This window comes from Zeus faber, assembly GCF_960531495.2.
Source record: "Zeus faber genome assembly, chromosome: 4".
NCBI classification, from domain to species: domain Eukaryota; kingdom Metazoa; phylum Chordata; class Actinopteri; order Zeiformes; family Zeidae; genus Zeus; species Zeus faber.
Window position 1 is genome coordinate 6,929,872 of NC_137191.1, and position 23,833 is coordinate 6,953,704.

General features: G+C 49.7%; 1 protein-coding gene across 1 annotated transcript in view; it reads right to left on the reverse strand.

Annotated features, from left to right (window-relative positions):
- sh3pxd2aa (SH3 and PX domains 2Aa) overlaps positions 1–23,833 on the reverse strand; it is a gene marked incomplete at its 5' end in the record, with an annotated part of 99,584 nt that overhangs the window by 40,379 nt on the left and 35,372 nt on the right. The window contains 2 exons of the mRNA XM_079999852.1: positions 3,688–3,713; positions 20,302–20,393. Of these exons, the coding sequence (XP_079855978.1) occupies positions 3,688–3,713; positions 20,302–20,393 (118 nt within the window). The remainder of the gene's footprint in view (positions 1–3,687; positions 3,714–20,301; positions 20,394–23,833) is intronic.

Consider the following 23,833-nt stretch of genomic DNA (forward strand, 5'->3'; position numbering starts at 1 on the left):
AGCACGGCGGCCCCCCCCACCCCCGCGTTCATCACTCTAACGGTTCTGTCTCCCAGCTCAGACTCCATCTCCACCTCGGCTTCTCTTTCAAGTCGTGTCACTCAATACGCGCCCCCACCACCGTACCCCCGCCCCCACCCCGCACCCACTTTCATTCCCTCTCATCCGCCTCCCCTCGCCTCTTGCCTTTGATTTTTGTTAACTCTCTTTGCGTCATCTCTTCGTCTTCCCTGTTTGCTCGCTCTCGCTCTCTGGCTCTCTCTCTCTCTCTCTCTCTCTCTCGTCTTGTCACCGTCGCTTGCGAGCGCTCCGGTACGAGGCGCGTCGCCGTCAGCCGGCGGACAGCGACGCGCCGGGTCCGATCGCTTGACCGAGAGGCGGAGCTCTGGAGTGCGCCGGGGCGCCGGGATTCTTTTCCCGCAAGGCTTTGTGGCCGCGGAGGCCGGCAAAGAAGTTGTCATTTTTGTCGGTGCTCAGAGATGAAGACGAGCATCACTTTCCTCCATACTTGAGCGCAGACAGTGAGAGAGAGAGAGAGAGAGAGCAAGAGAGAGAGCGAGGCTTTGAATAGATGTATTTTTTTGAATATGGTGCCTTGACAATGCCATGTGTGATGCTGTTCCAGAACACACACACATTGACAAATACAGTCTGGGTTTGGTCGACATATTGATATAACATCCTACATATAGCGTGACATGAGCCTCGATATAATCTGGGATGTTGGCTGGCGTATTAGTTAAATGTTGATTTGGAGGCTGTGCAGTAAAGTAATGCAGTTTTCTGAACTTCCTGGACTGTTGAAAGCCTCTACCCGCTTGGTCATATTATCCACATAACAAATGATGGTTTATCAAATATAACTGTATATTGCACCAATATATTATTTTGTTTTCCGTGGTTGACTTGTTGTAGCTATAACTTCCTAATAAATCTGCCTCTAGATATTATGAACCTGTGCATATTGTCGAGTCAGACGCACGCACGCACGCACGCACGCACACACGCACGCACACACGCACACATGCACACACACACGCACACACGCACACACACACACACACAGACTTGATTAACAGATGGACCTAAAGGGACCTCAGGCCGTATCGGAGATCACACCGAGTATCCAAGCTGATAATATCGCAAGGATTAAGGCTCTCCTCAAAGACAACATCCACAGAAGCCACCTTTTAAGAAAAAAAAAAGCAATGTCCCCGCACACAGCAGGAAACAATGTGCAGAAACAAAAAAGAGCTTATCTGCCGGAGCAATTCTTTTCTTAGAAATCACATCATTTTGAGGGAACGCCGGGAGTGTAATTGAATCTATCGTGAGCTCATTCCGGGGCACAACAAACTGATTGGCTCCGGAAGGGGTCATTGAGTCCCTTTGCTCACAGTCCAAAACAAATTTACAAGTTTTACAAAAAGCAATGACTTCACTATAATCCCTATAAATTCAATGAATAATATAAGGCAAATTGCAAATTACTGCCTGTGCATTGCTGCAAAGCATCTCCACAATCAAATTGATTATGGAAAGAGAAACAAAAACATTTGAAAGCACAGCCAGGCCAGTCTGCAAGTTGAAAAACAAATACCAAGTCGTCTTCGAGCACAACCCTATCAGTGGTAATTGCGTTCTCCATCAACCACAAACAACTCACTGTTCTCGCTCTTTAATAATTAATATGAGGCATGAGTGATATTTACCAAGGTTTCCCAGTAGCCTCAGTCTTATTAAGCTCCTTTTCAACAAGTTATTATGTGGTCTCTGACGTCCCCGAAACATGTTTTTGAAGGTTTTGGCTGAAATATCACTGAGCCGTTGAGCCATTGAGCCACTGAGCCGCTGAGCATTCGAGCCATTGTGACATGCTTCAAAATCATAGTGTTCCAATACGGGCTGTTTCTGTGTGTGCAGCTTTAAATGTAAATGGGAGCCACGCCCCTAGTCCTTTGAGCCAATGGGGTTTGAGCTCAAGTTCCGGGTTGTGTGAGCCAATGCGGTGTGAGCTTTACTCCAGATTCCGTTGCATTTCTCTGTAAACCTTCACTGATTTCGCATTATCAGCACATTAAAAAATCTGCTTCGGAACAAATTTGAGGCGAGGAATAAGCAATCCAGTTGCTGAATCTTCACTCATACTGTATTAGATCTACTAAGGCCTCATTTAAAAGTTTTTCACCGAGTTGTAGGCTTGGCGCACCAGGGAATACGGTTTGGGGCTTTTTGTTTTTTTTGTTTGATTCAATGACGGAAACGCCGGAAAATAAATACATTGACGGTTTTGTTTGGCGTAACACCAGAAAGAGATCACGTGTTGCAGCCTGCTGTACAGTCAACCTACTTTGGACATACACACACATATACATTTCCCGCGTCTGCAGTTTTGTCACGGACAGTTGGTATTAATTCCTCTTTTTAAAAGATTTGTGCTAACGGATCACTTCCCATTCTTAGCTCTTAGCTTCGATCCGAGCCGCTCCGGTCGCACTCGAGTCGTGGGCGGAGTTAGTCAGATGTGGGGACGGCTGTAGTTCCACTGAGACCCCGTACGACGTCCCAGGGGAAGGCAAACCTCAAGGGCTTGTTCAATCACATGTTTTCCGAGAAAGACAGCTCACAACAAACTGACTCGCGTGGTCGTCCTATTTCATCGTCCGAGACCAAAATGTATGTGCACAAGCGCTGAAAAAGTTTGTTTTGCATAACAGGTCCCATTTACAGACGGAGGTGCTTACGACATGCATATTAGTATATCCGCAAGGGAAAATACTCGCGCTAATCAGTTTATACTTTGTCTAATGCCCTAAGAGAGCTTTGAACCAGAGCAAACAAGCAAAGATGGCTGAGAAGGCTAAAACACTCCGAATTATGAACTACCCCTTTGTCGAAGAAGTGAATCGTGAGGGATGACGTTGGTTCGGTTTTCATCGTGAACTCGCGTCCGACGCCGCGGAAGCGAGGGCGTAAGCTGTAAAACGTATCTCCCCAAGCGTGCCGGGCGGCGTTTGTCCTCCCGACCGGCAAACCAAAACACAGGAGTCAGTGTTTACCTTGTAAAACGCAGGAAATTAAAAATGTGTCTCTTTCCGTTTCAGGTTTCCCCCTCAGACGGCGAACGCGCGCCGACCTTCCCCCAACGGACATCTCGCTCTCTCTCCTCTTTCCCCTGTTTGCTGAGGTGTCAGAGACACGGGAGGCGCACGCGGGGGAAACCGCTGCCGAGCCCCCTGCCGGGACTCCCTCCCGGGTCGTCAAGGTCGGCCCTTCTCCCCCTCCCCCCGCCGGGATGCGCGTCGACCGCTCTATTTCGTCATATTTCGACGGTGCCCAGTTCCCCGCCCTGCGTGGCGAGGCAGGGCTCAGCCCGGACGCACCAGCGCCGAGGGGGCGGATCGGCCTTTTTTTGAGCCCGTCCCAGAAGTGGCTCGGCGGTAAGCCGGAGCTCTGCGGCGAGGCGAGGCGAGGCGAGGCGGCACCGCGCGGCGAGGGGCCGTCACACACCAAACACACACCCGACAGACGGCCAGGGGAGGGGGAGGGGGCGGGGGCGGGTGGGGTTGGAGAGGTTTGAAAAGGGCAACAAGTGGAGAGGAAAGCGGGAGAGAGGGGGGAACAGGACGGGCGGACAGAGGCGCGGGGCATGAGAGGGAAGGATTATGACATTTTTTTTCGACTTACCCGACTTGCGCTTGGAGCCGTAGTCCCTGAGGAAGAAGCAACAGAGGAGAGACATGGTCAGTGTCAGTGGAGACGCAGGTGGAGCCGGCGGGTTTCGGCGGGAAGACGGGAAACTCGTCGGGAGGTCCGCCGCCTCCCGCACTGACTCAGCCGGTGCACGAGCGCAACGCGATCGCACAAACAGTTGCAGGCGGCCAGACCCAACTCTGACAGATGCATGTGTGTGAAGGGAGTGTGCGGTGAAGCTGGAGAGAGAGAGAGGGAGAGAGAGAGAGAGGGAGAGAGAGAGGGAGGCGGGGGGTGATGGGGGATGATGGTGGCTAGCTGCCAGCATTCCCCTCAACAGACTCAAATTAGTCATGTGACGATGGACCACACCCCCAACACCACCGCCGCCACCACCACCACCACCACCATCTCCACCACCCTCCTCCTCCTCCATCACCCCCTTCAGTTGTGTGTGTGTGTGTGTGTGTGTGTGTGTGTGTGTGTGTGTGTGTGTGGGAGGATCACCTTAAGAAGCTCTGCCTAATGGATTCTAATTGGATTACACTACACTGGTAAGCTGGCTCTGGAGGCAGTTTGTGCATATGTGTGTGTGTGTGTGTGTGTGTGTGTGTGTGTGTGTGTGTGTGTGTGTGTGTGTGTGTGTGTGTGTGTGTGTGCGTGTGTGCGTGCGTGCGTGTGTGCGCATGTGTGTCTGGGATGCTGACTTGTCTCATGCCTGCCCTTGTCACCCGTGACGTTACAACTTTGCATCGGGGAGCGGAGGAAAAAAACTGAGAGGAAAGTGGGATGGAGAGAAGGAAGACGAGGAGAGAGAGAGAGAGGGTGGGGGGGGAGAGAGAGAGAGAGAGAGAGAGAGAGAGAGAGAGAGACCACGGTAAGACAGAAGGGGCTAATTATAGAAATGCAGTCTGGACCACTTTGCCAAATAATCACAGCCGTCCCACCTCCTCCTCCCCTCCTTCATCACCTCCACCCCCGCCCCCCCATCTATCTCTCTCTCCTTCCCTCTTGCATCCCTCCATTATTCCGTCCCTCCCCGGTGCACCGCCGAATCAATGTCTCCTTTGAGCATTGCGGACGGCCGCGGAAACTCTCCACGGCCTCGAGACTCAACTCGGCCATCTCCGAGCGACGGTACCGCGGCGCGCTGCCCACGGGGGCCCTGGCCCCTTCCGACATCCGCGCTGTCTGACCCGCCGGCCGTCTGGTTTGTGTCTCGCCAAAATACGGTCCCACCCTTTAAGGAAACAGGCCGCGGCACACGGGTGCCATGCCGACGCGGCACTGGGACCTCTGCTCCAGGGACAGTGCGGCACCAAGCAGGAACAGAGTGTGAGGCACAACCATGAGGACCTGACTGTCATTAAAAAGTGCCAGCGTCGCATAGCTGATGGTGGAGCCATAGAGAGAAATTAATACATTTGTATACGTTAGTATATATATATATACGTGGAAGATCCAATATAAGTGACTGTTTGCTTAAGAGTGATCAACATTGTGATCCACCAATCCGTACTTAGAAAACTGTGGCTTTGCCTTTATCCTGACACGATGCTCCGACACCAAGCTGAAAGGAACGGAAGGAGCAGGTGATAGCTCGCAATACCAGGGAAGTGGTTGAAAGTTGTCGTCGGGGGACTTGTAATTCTGACTTGTAATATCCTGCAAGTGTCTCGTAGGCAAATTTGGTGGAACGCCTGGCGTGTGCCATCATTTCAGAAACAGTCAACGGGAAGGGGGCGAGGTGGAATTCTCGGGCGTCTTGAGTGAAAACGTAGGGACGGTGGCAGCGGAGCAGGTTGTTCTCGGGGGCCTGATGAGTGGCTGCATGCAGCTTGCCCTACGGCCGCCATTGATCGGGGTGGGGGGTGGTTCTTCGACCCGGCCGGCCGCAGCCAGACGCCCCTTTTCATTAACAGAGCAGAAGGAGGCTTCTCCTCTGTCGCCCCTGACTCAGGTCAAGGAGAGAGCAGGACATGCTATTACACACACACACACACACACACACACACACACACACACACACACACACACACACACACACACACACACACACACACACACACACACAAGTACGATCACATGGCAGGTACGGACTGATTTGATTGATTTTTTGAACGAGCGTTTCACCGCCAGGCTTTCACTCCACTTTCCAGAAACCAAAGACGTGTTTTCAAGCCCTCGACAGCTTCATTCAAGACAGGCACGGCCGTGGCACTGTCCCTCCCCGTGGGCTTTTTTCTTCGCTCGCCCATCTCTCTCCATCTGTCCGTCCGTCTTTCTCATCCCTTCTTCTTCTTCTTCTCATCCGGCCCCCTGTGATGTGATGTGTGATCTATCTGCCTCTTTGTGCCTGGTCAGGGGGGATGAATAAAGACATTCATATGGACCACTCCAGTGAGGTCACTGCGTGCTGGTGACTAGAATACTCTCCATTGTGGCAAAGCGGGAGGGAGAGAAGAGAGAGAGAGAGAGAGAGAGAGAGAGAGAGAGAGAGAGAGAGAGAGAGAGAGAGAGAGAGAGAGAGAGAGAGAGAGAGAGGGGGGATGAAGAAAGAGGGACTTGACCCCTTTGTCTAACCATATCTGTGCCGACGAATGTTCGACAGTTTATAAGATCCAGTTCAGCGGGTAATGACAGAGCCGGTCGAAATGTGGAGTCAAACCGGCGGAAAGTTTGCTGCCAACGGTCCAAGCCTCAGCCCTTCCAAGGTGTTTGCCAGAAGGCTTTGCCCTTTGCTCTCAGCTTGTGCTGCGGCGGCATTAAAGATTTCCATATCCTAAAATAGGCTGCGGTCGAGAAAATGTTAAACATTTCCATGAATTTTTTAATGAAGAATGTTCGCATTTCCGTTTTTGTGTCCAGTGAGGAGCCTCTCCGCCCACGGTGGCATCCTCTCAGCGCCGGTTTTCACACCACAAAGAAAATAAAATAAAATAAATAAAATAAATAAATGGCTCGGTGGTTTGCACTGTTGCCTCACAGTGAGAAGGTCCCGGGTTTGAACCCAGGCCGTCCCGGCTCCTTTCTGCGTGGTGTCTGCGTGTTCTGCGTGGGTTCCCGCCAGGGCTTTTCAACCGGATCAAGGGTGGACACTGGCGGATTGCCGCACTGTGTTTGTGTGGGTGAGCGACCTTGGGTCCCTTGAAAGGCCCATATAAATTAGAGCCATTATAATGAGCTTACTAGAAATTGTTCAATTTGTGAAAACCATTCCTTGGAGTAACCCTGACTTTTTAAAATCGCGTATGGATAGGAAAAAAAAAAAAACATTCAATCACCCTAAAAACCAACAGGTAGCTCCAGCGTTACACCGTATGAGAATACAGTTATAAATTCTCAGCTGTAAATCGTACAACATCCCATCAGATATTATTGTATTATTGCACTCCAGTGTAGCCTTTGGCCCGCCTGCATGTGACATCCCCCCAGTGTGACAAGATTAATGGGGAAGTGGGGATTGATCTTGACTGGTGTGAAACCTCACACAAAGAGTTTACAGCAGAATGCACACTCAGCAGTAATTGCTATCGGGCCTGAAAAAAAATTATTAAAACATTTTAAAAATAAAAAATTCAATAAAATAGAGGCTCTCTGGTACGCCATGAAAAAAAACCCAGAAATAATAGAGTAAGTTGGATGTTTTGTAATCAAACTGTGTATATTTCTGCAGACTTGTTAGGATCTCACAGGAAAACTCCATCTAGTTGCGTCCATATTAGCCTTGGGCCATATTGACAAAAACAAATATCACAGTATTTTTTTTTGCTCAATATAAATAACCTGCTGATATTTTGGGGATGACTATCGGTGCGTTCAAAAGATATGTACTCACGAGAAAAAAAGAAGAACAACGAGAAAGAAAATCATTAGTACTGAGCATAATTTGCCCATGCAGGTAGATGCGTTGATTGGAAAAGCTAAAAAGTTCATAAAATTGCAATACTTTACAGTAATGCAGCCTCAACACAACATTTAGTTCCATTAAAATATTATGTTAACCAAAATATCTATTCACGATAATAATATGATGATAATATAATATCACAATATTGATATTATATTGTTAAATCACCAAGCCCTAGTGCATATTGTATCACAGGGGAATTAAATGCAATCAAATGCTGAAATGAATTCAGAATGAAAATCCAAATTAGGATATGAGGTAAACCAAATGATCAGAAAATAAGTAAGTCCGCCCGTCTGTCCCAGTTAAATCATGAGGGCCGACTACTATGTAGAGCAGGGGTTCCCAAACATTATTTATCCAAGGACCCCTGATATTAAACCCACGTAAATCACGTTACGTCCCAAAACTTTTTCGATATAAGTCCTATTTCTGACAGTACCTTCTGGGGAAAAACATTCGAGGGAAATGCATGAGAAATATTTGTATTGCACTATTTCAAAATACAGAGTATAAAAACAATGTATTCAATTAAATGGACATAAATTAAATCAGCATGTCACGACAGAAAATAGAGACCTAATAACACAAATAAAGATAAATGTACTGGAGAAATACAGTGGTTGACAGTGATTTGTTTGTCTAAAAGGAGATAATTATATAGGTAAAGACTGCATAAAAGTATGATATTTAAAAAAAAAAAACATACAACAGTACAAAACTGTACTGTTATACTTCAAAGGACACGAAAAAAATTTTAAGGTTGTTTTTGTTTCGTCTTTTCCATAAAATACGGGAAGGACTGGAAGAGAGAGAGGGAGCTGAAGCTGGATATCACTCAGTGTGGCCCAGGCAGGAGGTGAGAAGAGTTGGGGGAAATAAAAAGCCGGGCTGCACGAAAAGCACTTTACTGTAGCAGGGTCCCGGGGAGCCAGTTAAAGTACCCCTGCTGCGCTCGGTTTGAAAGGCAAACACGACCCCGACGCTCTATAAACAAGTCCTAATCAGGAGAAAAGGCGGAGGCGTACGCAGCTCTGAGGTCCGACGGACAATCCCCCTTACAAATCGCCCCGCGGTGAGCCCCCGCGACCGGACCAGACGAGAGGCTCTGTTTTCTTTTTTTTTTTTCCCCGGCTATTTGGCTGGAGGAATCGTCGGACGCACGGGCGGGACATGCGGTTTGCCGTGGCCCAACGCTGCTCATGAGAAGAACATCGACCGCAGGTCAAATCAATAGCCCGGGTGGGATTTTCCGCCGTCACGTCAGAGCAGAGGCTGCTTGCCGGTGTCACGTGGCGCCCCGCGTCAGCGGTGTCTAGGAGTCAGACGCAATGCCGAGTGCAGCACCAAGCACTGAAATCCGTTTTGAAAAGTACAGAATTTCAACCACTTTGGTACAAGCTCAGAAACGTACAGTAGGGCAAAGGTCAATTTACACCAAGTGCAAAGTTCTGGTTGCAACTTAGAAAATAAAAAATAAATAAATAAATCACATAAGCAGCTCAACATTCAACAAGTAGTGTCACTTTTTGGGCTTGCCAAGTGCGGTACAGATGGCTATTTCTGGCTCTATTTTTGTGGCGGCACGGTATCGGAGGCATCTGCAAAGCATTAGGGCGTAGCAGCGGGGGGGAGGGAGGAGTCGGGGGAACAAGGTGGGAGGATGGGGGGGGGGGGGGCGCCGGAGGACGCCGGTGACCCCGCTCTCCCCCGGCTGAAATGATATTCCTCCCCTCGGGGCCCCCCGGGGCAACCAGTCGCGTCCTGCCAACTCATACCCGCGGCTCGCGGAGAAAGTAGGAAGCAGGGGGCCCGAGGTGAAAAAAGCCGAAATACCGTAGAAGCGGAGGAAAAAGGAGGACGTGACGGCGGATTTCGGGGCCGTCTGTTCAGCCATCGCCGCAAAACTTTTCTTTCCACTTTGTTAACTCTAAATTGAGGGATTCCGTCAGAAGACTTCAGCTCGGTGCCACCTCGTTATGAGGTCCTCATAAAACTGCATATAAACGTGGGGCGGCAACAGTGCTGTGAATGTGTTTCCACGCGGTAAAAAGTGTGCCCGGGCGCGTTGTGACGGACGCAGTGCAGGAGGTACGCGTGTCCTGGCCAAAAATACAAACAGATGGGCCAACGTCTGGTGCGTGCACACACACACACACACACACACACACACACACACACACACACACACACACACACACACACACACACACACACACACACACACACACAAACACTTCGTCACGCTCTACGTCGCATACTGACATTTTGTCACAAAGCGCACTAACTGACCGCGGCGCGACGGGGCGAGAGCGCTGGCGTGCGAGCGGTGCGAGCTCAACAGATTGGGAAGTTACTTATCGGGACCGAACAGATGCAACTCGCCGTCCCGGGGCCAAAGCGCGCGGTTTGAAAGCCAAGTTCTCCCGGCTTGTCGAGCAGATCCGAAACGTCTCCAAATCGACGGCGGCTGTTTCTGCTTCTGCCGGTCCTTCCCGGGAGGTGGGCCGAGTACTTTCGGCCTTTTAAGATTTATCTATGAATTTGTTTTTTCTCAGCAGCGCCTCCCTGCTGGCGCTTGAGCGTCACATGTGCCGATATTCGTTTTAGGAGTGCCGCGGTGAGAAAGGATGACACCGTATCGACCGCTGTAGGGTCAGGGCTGCGTAACGTGAAAGCATCAAACAGCATCTGGGAACCCAGCTGCAAGGTGAACTTCCTGTTTTGTTTTACAGTCACCTCTACTCGCATCACCTTTACACTGGTGGTAAACTACTACAACACCACCGCTGTGCTGTTTATGGCTCAAAATGATAAAAAGTTGAACTTATTTGGAAGGATGATGATATGGACCCTGGCCTTGTGTTTTTTTTGGTTGCTTGCTTTATTAAAGGCGTATCATTCGGTTGGATGCGGCGTAATAAAGTGCCGACGTGAAGTGGAGCGGCTGTGAGACGGCGCAGCGGGTCCGAGAAGTCGTCGCTCTTTTGACTCAGAAACTAAAAAGTACCCTGGGCGATGACGGCGGGTATCACGCCGTTACGGACGCGAGAAGCCTCACAACGACGCCAACGACCTCACACAGGAAAATGCATCGGGACTGATGGAATGTATTTGGGTACGAAGCGGACGGACAGCAACATCCACGCACAAACACCCTGAGACATGAAAACACATTCATATGTCAGTAACTTTTAGAAGCCATTGCCGGGTTGGCAAACGCGCACCAGCTGCCGGTTTCCCAAATTGACACAACGGTTTCATCCTTTTATAATTGAATGACCATGATCGGATATAATTATATCCCGTATCTCATTATAACCCATATGTTTGAGTCAATCAATGCGGCAGGATACCTCTATTTATTTTCCCAAACATACAGAGCTACACAATGCTTATTTCTATGAACATGTGAAAAGTGGTCGACGACGGGCAACCAGCCCACACAAGATGGTTGAAAGTGGCCTAAAATCTGGTTGCCCGTGGCAACTGGGCAAGCGTAATTGTCGGGCCCAGACATGCCCACGAGTACAGATACACACACACACACACGCACACGTAAACCACAAACACGCGAATCCAAATCATTACCCGCATGCTCTTAAGCTCCTAACTACCACCCCCCCCCCCCCCCCAGCCCCAGCCCCCACCTTCAAATCCCAAAAGAAACACAATCTGCCGCTTCGCCCCCATCACCGGGGGGCGAACCTGCCACAGAGCTAATCTCCCGCAGACGGACCCCCAAAAAGCTGCCCAACCCCCCCCCCCCCCTCCAGTTCATGACTTCTGCCGGTGATAATCTGGTCATCTTGCGGCGGGGCTGACGTGCCTCCTCCTCCAGGTCGGGCCAAGGTCGATCTGCCCATTGTTATTCATGGAGCGAGCGGGTTATGAGGGGGCGTGATGAATGATAACAGCGGCCGTGGCTCCGCAGCGCGGCCGCGGCCGACTGATATTCCGATCATGGCCGAGACATGGTATGTGCATATTAATGGGGTGATTTGTCAACGTTATGGTCGGCAGTGGTGGGATCCCACTGTGGAGGCTGATAGTTATATGATTGCCTCATCACTGGCCGGGGTCGGCTCAAACAGATCGCTCGCCGACGCTTCTGTGAAAATCCACTAAATACAGAAAGCATCTGTCACACCAAGGGGAAAGAAGGGGGAGCGGGAGGAGGCCGTCCACGAAGGAATCCGTCCAGCGTAGGACTGGAGTCTCGGTACAGAAAGAGCGAGGGGCCAAAACAGACAAAACAAATGTCGAAACCGAGATAGTGGGGGCAGGAGGGGTGGACAGTGGATAGCAGAGCGGTGTTCCCAAGGGAGACCGTATACTGGGTCAATGGCTGAGCTGGAGGGGGAGCCCCGGGACTACTTAGGGTTTTTTTTTTCTTCCTTTTATTTTTTTACAGTCGTTGAAGCCGGGGTCGAGGATGAGGGGACGGGGGGGGGGGGGGGGGGGGGAGCTGTTTGCATTGTGAAGTACGCCACCCTGTGGACACTCGCTTTTAAAGTAGAAAACAACAGATGCGCGGCTGTAATCTTTATTAAATAATAAGGTGTTAGAGTAAAGAAAGGGGGGTTGGGGTCAGCTAAATCAGGCGTTCCTTATCCGGGGGTCACGGTCCCCTCAGCTTGCTCGGAGGAATTGCAAGGGGTGTGCAGCAGTAGTAAGCTGCCCAAAATATTCACTCAATTAATATTATGATCTATTATACTAAGGGAGGTGAGGATTTGTTGTCTGATTTTCCACTTGTTGTGGTCTTAAAATACATGGCAGAAAAAGTATACACCCCCAGGATATGAAAATACCAGCGGCTTCGGAGCCAAAAACAAAGCAAAGGCGTGGATGGAGGTGAAATTGCAGGGATCCAAAGGAGGGAAACAGGGTTGAGCAAGACTTGGGCCTGGATGAGTGGGTGTTTACAAGAACACCAGTTTGACCACCCCCCGTCTACGGAGATCCGTTAACCACCGTTAACCGCGAGCGTCTGCAGAGCGACATGCCTCTACGTTATTGACTCGTCTGTGGTTGTGATCTGAAAATTCAGGGCACGTCTGAAAACAGCCCATGGTAAAAAAAAAAAAAAAAGACAAGGAAAAAAACCCCCACAAACATCAGTTTCGACGCAGAAATCGCCAAAGGGCATCGACTTCAAAAAGGAGCTTGTGATCCTCGAGCGAATGAGATCATCTCCCGTCAACCCTCAACCCATTGACGCCGCTGGGGTGCTACCGGGCGCCGCAGACAGGGGGCACTGTCCCTCCAACACAAGGACAGGGGGGGAGAAACGGACTCCGACTGGCCGGGCCCACCGGTCTCCCGAAGGTGCCCGGCAGTCCGTTTTCACGGGATTGATTGAGACAGCGGAGGAGACACAGCGGCCACGCCCCCCTTCGACCCCCCCTTCCCCCCTACGCCCCTTTCGATCCGCCGCCCAGCCCAGAGAATTCAATCCCCTCTCCCGGAGGATTGTGCATGAGGACACTCATCGCGCATTTGATATGCACACCGTTGGTAATCGCGGAAGAGAACACAGAGAGAGAGAGAGAGAGAGAGAGAGAGAGAGAGAGAGAGAGAGAGATTTTAAACAGTATCTCAACTTAAATGTCAACCTCAAAATAGTATCACATGTCACACGTGGGTCTTTCTTCGAAGCTCTTTGACAGTACAGCTGTCACAATTATTACATAATGGCCTGATCGCAAAATCTGAGAGGAAAAAAAAAACCACACTCCACACTCCTACGTTTACCAAACCAGTGTCAGAAAAGTCGAAATGAACACGGTGTGAGTGTGAGTCAATGAGTTCGGTTGGGGAAAATGAACTGCGTACCAAAATGTATTATCTTCAAATGTCCAATGTCAATAAATAGCTGTTCTGCAATAGGTAGTCATTATTATAACATTAGACTGTGATAGTGGGATAGAATGAAAAGTAAATCATCATCATCATCATCATCATCAATCATCATCACCATACATTGCCGCAATAATTTGTATGATAATTGTCAAGTAACATTTTATGATTATGACTGCCCTCTTTTCATAGCTATCCAAAAGGCTGAAAATGTGTGTGTGTGTGTGTGTGTGTGTGTGTGTGTGTGTGTGTGTGTGTGTGTGTGTGTGTGTGTGTGTGTGTGGTGGGGATAAAAGGAGGGAGAGGAGGTGGACGTCGTGAAGGTGGAGCTCCCGTCCCATCCCTCCCTCCATTCTTCCATCCCTCCTTCCCTCCCTCCGTCCCTTACTCCCTCCCTCCCTCTTTCCTGACCTCCCTCCCTCCCTCCTTCCTAACATCTATCCCTCCCTCCCTCCCTCCTCCCGTTCTTCCAGGAAGTGATGAGGTGGACACATATCATCCCCATGGTGGCAATAGCCGTCCTTGCCCAGGCCATCCATCATGCTCGTAATACAGTTTGTCCCTCGCAGGGCTCTCAGTGTAACAGACCAGCGTCAAGACACACCCTGGCCTAACCGCCACTGTGTGTATGTATGTATGTATGTGTGTGTGTGTGTGTGTGTGTGTGTGTGTGTGTGTGTGTGTGTGTGTGTGTGGGTGGGTGTGCATGTGAGCGCACGTTCATGATTCACATCTCTATCTGTAGAGGACAAAAAAAAACGGAATTACTGAGGAACGGGCAAACCAAAGTGTGTACTCACATTATTCCCAGTAGTTATACGTAGTTAATGTGTAAATGAAGTGCTTATCACACCCTTGTGAAATTAATAAGCAAAGGTTTAACCCTTAAAGAACACATTTTTCTATTCGCTATTTAAAGTTACTAATAGTTCAACAACTCCATTACACAATAAATATACTGTACATACAACTGATAATTGTACTGCTAATCTCTAACCCATGTACATGAGAGAGGTTTTCTGATGTGTAAATAAATGGTTTAGTAAGAAGGGAGGAATGAAATAATCATGACATCATGAAAAAAATTAAAATATAAAATATAAAATATAATAAAATAAAATATTCATGACACAATTCCAGAATCCAGATATGGAGCAGTCCTCTCCCATACGAAGGCAAATGGGCAATTTAAAATCATTTCACTGCCTCGTTAGGAGTGATTTTAGATCAAGTTTCCTGCAGCTGCCGAAATGCAACTCAGCATGTTGTGTGTGCGCGTGGGCGCGCGTGCATTGTCCCACGCCAGCCGCGCCGAGATTGCGTGAGCCTACGACGGGCGGGAGAGAACACGCTCTTAAGATGTCCGGCAAACGCGGCACCGTACACAAAACACGCGAGTTACATCGTCGCGCACAACAGGCACTCACCTCCAGGGACGAGCATTTTCTGTTCGAGCTTCCACACCTCCCCCTCTCCCCCTCTCTCCCCCCCTCTCCCTCTCCCTCTCCCTCTCTCTCTCTCTCACACACACACACACACACACACACACACACACACACACACACTCAGCCCCCTAAGTGTTTAACCCCTCCGCCGCCCGGCCGCATGTGAGCCGGGGGTCTCCGCTGAGTGCTATTGATCATCGCGGGGAGCGCGGCGGAGCGGGTTTTCCATGAAGGTTGGCTCGGTCTCTACTCCATACAGTATCCCTCACTCCAAGCACCCAGGATGCGACAGAGAGATCGCTGACAGAGGGAAAGAGAGGGAGAGAGAGAGAGAGAGAGAGAGGGAGAGAGAGAGGGATGCCAGGGAAAGATGAGCGCTCCGTAGCTCGTTAAAGAACAGAGCAAAGGGAGTCGGAGAGAGGGGAGGCACAATAAAAGCCGAATAAAGGGATTGGGTTCTGTTTGATTCTCTATGGAGGGGAGTCGCAACGGAGTTCTCAGGCCTTTTTTTTTTTTTTTTTTTTAAAGGAAAATCAAATGCTTGGGTTCAAGGGGTTTTGTGTCAAGCCTGCGCGACACCGTTTGTTTCCTATTATTCGCCAAAGGAGCTTTTCAGGCGTCCGTATACTCACAGCAATGAATAACTTTTGGAGCTAAAAGGCACCTGGAGAACGAGGAGGGAGCAGGAAGACGGAGGTCGGGGTTTGAAGCGCGGCACCGCTTCGCCGCCGACAGTGATCTGCCGTGTTCTCCTCGGAATCGGCGGCCGAATCTCCCGCCGCGCGGCCTCGACCTTCCTTCTCCTCCGGGGTCATTCCCTCCCGGCGCCGGGGCGGCGAACCGTGACAACGGCGTTCAGGGCGACGTTCGCGTGACGTCGTCCCCTGTTCGCCTCGGAGGGTGAAAGTTAGAGGCGTTGGGCGGGAACCGGCGGGAAGGTGGAGGGTGGGGGCGTCCTCCACCCGGGGCTTTTCCAACGCGGGGGACCCAAAAAGGTTGGAGCACGCTGGGCGGTGTGTTTCCGGGGGAACGGGAGGGGAGCGCCACTTTTAAATACCACGAAACCGTGTGGGTCTCTTTTCCGATAACGCTGTAAATACCATGTTCAGAGTGAAGGACAATAAAGATGAACGCCTGTTTTAGGGAATGCTGCGGTGCTGAGGCTCCGTTTGAGGGAGGGGCCCGGGGGTCCAAAATGGTTCCTCATTTACCTGTAGCTCCTTGGTGGGAAAGCGGCTGGGAGGAGGTGAAACTGGCGAAGATGGGTATGCGAGGGGAGGAGGAGGAGACAGAGCAGACAGGGGCTCGGATGGAAAATGGAACTCTAATGCAAATGAGGAGGAATCGCTCAAAAGTCAAACGTTCGAAAATAGAAATTAAGAATGAGCAGAGAGAGGTCAGAGCACATCGTGAAGGTGTCAGAGATCACGGGTGAAATGGGTCGACGGCGGGCGGGGCGTGCGTGATCGCCCACATGCACACACACACACACACACACACACACACACACACACACACACACAGTCACACACACACACAAAATCCTCCATGCAATGAATTACGGTCACTCTATCCTTCTCAGGGTTTCACCCCCCCCCCCTCCCCATAATAGTTAACACACACGCACACCACACTCTTCCCCCTCCCCCCAACAGCAGTAAATCAATAGCCAATCTCATTCTTGAAAATGGTCCCCCCATGATTAATTTTCATTTTGCAGATGCATTATGGGTAGGGTACCAGAGGAACCCATCTCATTTAATCCCCGACACAAATTTAGCCCCTCTGAATTATGACATTCCAGGAACCGCAAATTGAGGAACGCGCTCTACCTGCTGGTGGAGACGGGTGGAGATGCAGCGCGGGCGGAGCTGCATTCACTTTTCAAGATTTCATAAAGAGCTTGCAGAGAAGCAGAGGCACCGTGGAGGGCGTTTAAAATACGAGTTGATCCCGAGACGACAACAGGACGATATTCCATTTCTAGAGGACGGGGCGGTAGCAAAAGCACGACTCCATAACGAGGGGGACGCTCTCGCTGTGCCCTGCAGTGTAGGATCGATGGCGGCGTCGGTGCTTCTCGGGTGGGGAAAACGATAAAGCCAGGTGTGGTTTGAGCAGCCACACCTGTCCCGGGTCTAGGTAACTGGGGCGCAGGATCGGTGTGGCTGTACGGCTGTTGCTCGTTGGTTGGTCTAACGAGGAAAAGCAACAGGTAAAACCCCCATCTCCACACACACTCAGGAGAGGAGCCCTTGTCATGACCTGTTTCCATCTGCTCCGGTGCTTGTTCTCTCAAGCCCCCTCACCACAATAAACGTGTGTTTTCTCAACCCCATCGTCTGTGCCGGAGGGCCCTGAATACGCCACTGGGATGGCATGTGGCGGGCGAAACTGCCCCATCTTGAAATACGCCGAAGCAAAAGCCGCGATAAAGCCCCGTCCATTCTATACGACAGCGATAGACGTCCTGTTGTCAACAATACAGTGCACTAATCGTCCATGAATTAAACTTTTGCGGGCGGAGAGTGGCGAGCAGACGACGCACGACGCACGTAACGCAGAGGCTCCACCTGCATCTTACTCCCTCCTCAGGCGCGTCTTCAGCGACTGCATGAACAATGAGCTCACGTGGCCAAGGCAAAACCCGACCGACGGGGAGGATCATGTTTGAGTTTCTTTTTTTTTTTTTTTAAACCTTCATTAGCCGGCATCACCCAGTCTCTCTAGCCCTTCGTCAAATTGAACAGCCGCATTATCGTTGCGGGGCGCCGGGGAGAGGAGACGCGAGAGGAAGGCGAGGAACCGCAAGGAGGAGAGAGAAATGATTCCCGCAGGGAAAGCCAGAAAGCCAGAAGGAAAGCGAGCCGAAATATTCTGATCGCATCGCTTCGGAACGCGGCTGAGGACAACACCTCTCCCACTCCCACGCCCACTCGCAGCTTCCTCAGGGCGCCGCCTGCCGCGAGAAAAACACACGCCGAGCGGCCGCTTCTTCCAAAACGACCCGGCAATGGAGCAGCGCCGTGCGGCGGCGCCGTGCGGCAGCCCCTCGGCGGCGTCCGGAGCAGAGGGCGTCGGCTCCGACCTCCTGCCGAGGTGCGGAGCGGCGGCTCAGCCAGCCTCGACGGGCGGAAAGGAAATGACATAACTTTTTACAGTTTTAATATAGCGGGAGTCAACAAGGGAGCAAATGGAGGGTGACGCCTTCCACGGTCAGGTCTGACATGGCCATTTAAACCCGCTTTGCAGAGTGGTTTTAATACCTCCGTGGGAAATATTTGCATATTTATTTTATATTGATTCATTCTGTGTACTTGTATAATAGGACCAACGTCAGATGGAACTGACAAATAAAGACAAATAAACAAACAGATGAACACACAAGAACAAAACAACGGACAGACAGGCAGACAGACAGACAGACAGGCAGGGAGGCAGGCAGACAGACGGGCAGACAGGCAGACAGACAGACAGGCAGACAGACAGGGGTCTACAGGGGTTGATTAAAGCGGCGTTGGCGTTTTGCTGTTTGTAACCTTGAGCTCTCACGTCAAAACATGAATTTATGAGGTGGAGGAGGAGGAGGAGGCGGAGGGTGAAGGAGAGGTTCTCCATGACATCATCATCCTCCCCTCCTCCACCGGCTCTTTTTAAAGCTGCCTCCGTCCCTCCCTCCCTCCCTCCCTCCCTCCCCTCCTAACCAGCTCTTTTTAAGCCTCCATCCATCCCTCCCTCCCTCCATCCATCCCCTCCTCACAAGCTCTTTTTAAGCCTCCATCCATCCCTCCCTCCCTCCCTGCCTCCATCCCTCCCCTCCTCACCAGCTCTTTTTAAACCTCCATCCATCATCCCGCCATCCATCCCTCCCCTCCTCAACAGCTCTTTTCAAACCTCCCTCCCTCTCTCACTCCATCCCTCCCCTGCTCACCAGCTCTTTTTAAACCTCCATCCATCCCTCCATCCATCCCTCCCCTCCTCACCAGCTCTTTTCAAACCTCCATCCATCCATTCCTCCATCCATCCCTCCCTCCATCCCTAGCACCCCGCCAGACAATAGGACAACGGCCTGGACACTGCAACACGGTGGGGCGGAGTAAAGTGAAATATCCACACAACTGGGCATTTTGTAATCAAAGCGTCAGATGTGGCACAGGTGAGGGTCGACATGTTAACAAAAGATGTGGACATGGAGGCGCGCCAAAAAAACCTGGCCCCTGAGAGCTGGGGGGGGGGGCCATTTTCCAAAAATGGCCGCCAAATATGTGCAGCAGACACCAAGTGGTTTTGACCGTTGAGGGAAAGAGTCATTTGCAAGTGTGTTCAGGCCGGATAGTACAGATGTCAACACAACACAGAGACGCCCCACCACCACACCACGGCCTTTAACCTAAAAAGAAAAAAAAAAAGATGCTCTCTTCAAGCTTATAAGCTGAGAAAAGCACAAAAACTAAACAGAAGCAGTACGGTCCCTTCAGGGTGAGAATCCTCTACCTCAATTCAACGCTATTTAAGACTACTAATACACCCAAGGAACAGCCCGGTCTCAGCCCGGTCCCGGTTTGCGTAATAACCTTTAAAGCACGCCCCGGTACGACTCGGAGAAGAGAAGAGGAGAAAACAGATAAAAGAGAGAGCGACGCCGAGAAAATATAATTGGCGAAGAAATGGAACGGGGGGGGGAAAAAAATAATAATAATAATTTGATGTTGCGTCAAGCCGCTCGCTCGCACGGAGCGAGCGGATAAATATGTCTTGGACGCCTTTCAGAAGACGCCGCCAGGTGATTATACACTGCCCATGCCAAAAACATGCGTGAAAATATCGTCGAGACCCTGGGAACCTGTTCCGACCGATCGAAAAAAGACCAAAAAAAACAAAAAAAACAACGCGGCCTTGTACGAACAGGCGGCGCTGTGCTGTCGTTTTTGCTGATCTGGGCAAACCTCCTCTCAATCTCCATCTAGAGGCTTATTCTCATGTTTGTGAAAGAGGGTGCCGGCGGGGGGGGGGGGGGGGAGAGCCTGAGCTCAGATTCGGGGAAGCCGCGAACGCCCCGCTCAGGTTGACGATTGTGACACGGAAAGCCAGCACATCAAAAACCACGGAGACGGTCGAGTCGCCTCGACCGAACGGTCGCACAGTCGTCTGACGTTCTGATTTATTAATTTGTAACATGGGTTTAAAAACCGTCTTGAACTTGGATGGAACATATGATGACGATTAAGGAAGATCTCGGACAACTCTACTGCACCTCACTTCAACATGGAGGAAATAGTGTGGGGGCGGGGGTGTTTTGTTTACCGGCCACTAATTGTGTGTGTGTGTGCGTGCGTGCGTGCGTGCGTGCGTGCGTGCGTGCGTGCGTGCGTGTGCGTGAACGACACTCACTCGACTGGGGGGTTGATGTCCTCGGCTTTGGTCTCAAAGAAACGCAGCACCTCCTCGCTCTGAGAAATCTGAGGAGGGAGACGCACCAGCGCCTGCAGAAAGAGAGAGGGGGAGAGAGAGAGAGAGAGAGAGAGAGAGAGAGGGAGAGAGGGAGCGGGAGAGAGAGAGGATGAAGCGGAGAAAGGAGGAGGAAATATAATGAGAGTGAGTTAAGGAGGGAGAGGAGGGAAGGAAGGGGAGAAAGACAAATGGAAGAGAGGCGGAAGGAAGAGGCGGACACGAGGGGAAAACGCGTCAAACAGCAAAATGACAGAGCCTTTTGAGCAACATTTTCGTATGTTTTTGCTCTGTTTTTGTGTTTTTAACCAAAACAGAGCACGGGGGTATACATATTTGACGTACATTTTCGACTACTCTCTCTCTCTCGCTCTCTCTGTCTCTCAGGCTCACATGTCCGACCGCTCCACACAGCTGCGGCGTCATCAATAGTTAATGATTTGGAACAACTCACAGCAAAGTTATAAATGAATGCATCAAACAGCCTGAGACGGTGAAAGTGCATCACACGTCTGTATTATTCATTCACGTACGGGCCGATAACTCCAAACCCAGAGAGATCCAGCTCCTCGGGTCGGTCCTCATCCATCCCATCACTGGAAACCAAGTTGTTGGGAGGACGAGGAGGAGGAGGAGGAGGAAGACGAGGAAGAGAAGGAGCCCTCGGTGGGTAATTACTCTTCCTCTCCGCTGTTTGTCTCGTCAATAGGACGCCGGAAACAAACATCCACTGTGGCGGCGGCCTAAACATCCGAGCGCCGCTAGTTATTTGACTAATGAGGAAGCACGTTCCCTCTTTTAACGATGCCGCCGCCGCACTCCAGTGAGAGCCCATCTTCATTTAAGGAGAAATTCTCTATGCGTTCGGAACTCCTGGCGGGTGCTTTCAGGTGAGGATGCATTCTTTTAGTTGTTGTTGTTTCTTGTTGTCGCTCCCCATCACCAGGGTTGATGTCACAACTAGTTTTTCCTTAATGAAGCGCCGCGTTACAAAGGTGTCGTCGGAATTTTTATGCGTCGATATAGAATATTAGGTGTCCGATGCCTGTCCAACTACAATACCTGTCTGGGGTCATCAGCAGGGGTGGGATAAATATCTTGATACTTCCTGTTGCGATCCATTATCCATCGCTCTCAACAGAAATTATTTATTCGTCACAAACACATTGCACTGTACGGCATGAAGTGAAATGCAAAGCTAATTTTTTTGCAAACTCCAGAGGCTCTGCTGGGCAGAGTAGTACAAATAGGAAAAAAATATATAAATATAGAAAAGAAAAAAAATAGAAGAAATTTGAAAAACATACACATATACATACATATACATATATATATACATACACATATATATACATACATATACATATATATATATATATATGTGTGTGTGTGTGTATAGAAAATCATATATATAATATATATAATATAAATATAAATATATATCTATAATTTATAAAACTATATTTTTATATATAATAATATTAATAATATAATATAATATTACAATATATAGTAATATTATATATTATTTGATTACTCAATTTCTCTGCATTAAGACTGATCAGAGTGATCAAAGTGTACCAATTACTTATCAGTGTGTGTGAACATGACTCTGCACTGACTCTGTTTCACCTTGTTTTATTTCTGCTTCGTAAAATGCACTGAATATATATACTATGATGGATTCCTGTCGTTGAGAATCTATTTAGGATATTTTTACTCTGTTAAGTTACACAGATATTATGATTAATCATCAGGGTTTTTTTTGTTTTTTTTACACAATATATTGCATAATCGCAATATGTAATCACCTACATTGTGATAAAATCGTTATCGTGGGAAAAATGTATGGTGGTAATATCGTATCGCGGTGATCTCTGGAGGAGAAAGAATGAGAGCGCGTTCCCCAATTTTACTTCCTTTCGACTTCATTTATGCTGCGATCCGCATGAGAGTGAAGGGAAGGAAGAGAAGGAATCCAAAGAAGGAAAGGAAGGAGAGGAAAAGCAGTTTCAAAGCTCGGCCGTTAAAGAAAGGAACCAGTCCCCCTTGAGGTGAAAGAGCGGTGAGAGAGGCCCAAGGAGTTGTGCTGCGGTGTTGTTCTGTCTCGTTTGGAGGGAGGGGACGGATTCATTCTCCCTCAGAACCAGAACTATGTCAGGTGAGTACACGGCGCCCTGAATCTGCAGACCTTTGAAAGGAGAACAGGAAGAAAATAATGGGGACGCTCGACGGAGTGGGGGGACCGGAACGTCGCGCCTCACCGGGACCGGAACAGAAGCCGGTGAAAACAGAAATCAAACCAGGTCTACAGACATTTGTTCCAGAAAGTCGCAGCCGCGTGAAAAACGACCCCCTTAAACTGACGCATGGCGTCGGGGAAGGAACCGTCGCCATTGTCGGACCGGGCATCGGGACCGCGGACCGCCTGAGCAGCCCGTTATACAAAAACAAGAGCGGGAGAGAACGGGAGAGATCTGCGTCGCCGGCCCACTTTGATTATGCACCGGCACTCGTGATCAAAAGGGGCCGACGGCGTGCATCTCTCCCACCCGCCCCGCTCCCCAAATCCCAGCAGTCAACGGGAGCATGTGAACAGATGGATGCATGACCAAGTCGGGCAAAACGGACAAAAAATGTGAGTAAAAAGAGGACAGGCGGCGCTGAAATGGCTCAATACAACTGATGCTACAACATTGAAGATAAGCAATGTGTTTGCGAGCACCAGCACCAGCAGCACCAGCACAGGCGGCAGCACTCAACAGCTTTTGCTTTTTATCAAGTTGCGAGGGATTTTATTATTAATTTTTTTTCCCCAAAGTAGCACCGCTGCATTCAAGGCCTGTCGGAAATGCGACCGCGCTGCCTTCAACCGTCGGAAATACCAATTTTAGATATTATTAATCATCTATGGACCAGCAACACCCGAGCACTAGGGTGCTTGCTGTTTGTTAATTTAAATATTATTTTATTGTTTATAGACCATTAATACCCAGGCCAGGAGTGATGGTCTGTACCTCAGCAGCCGGCCAAAACATGTACAGTGCTTAATTATTGTTCAATTTTAGGTGATATTTAGAGTTTGTTTATTTGTTAATTTAAATATTACGTATTGTTGAACTGCACTTCAGAAGTACAAATGAGTCAGTACCTGATCTTTGAAATTATTTATTGGTCATAGACCTGCCCTGAAGAGTAAGTCCTTCAAGTTTCAAGGTCAAAGTGATCAAATTGGCAATGGCATTATCTGACTTATTTCCTGTGTTGAAATAGATTCTACAGCCTGTTCAAATACAGACGTTCATGAAGCACTGACTGCCTGAATCTATCATGGCATCCACACAGTGGTGGCCTGCTGGCAACAAACCTTTCACTGTCTCTGAAAATAGCTGTTTTAGTGTTTAGCCCCGAGTATCCATCCATTATGCTTAGAAGTGGTGGTATCAAGGGCTGGTGTGTTTGTAGTCGTGTCGAT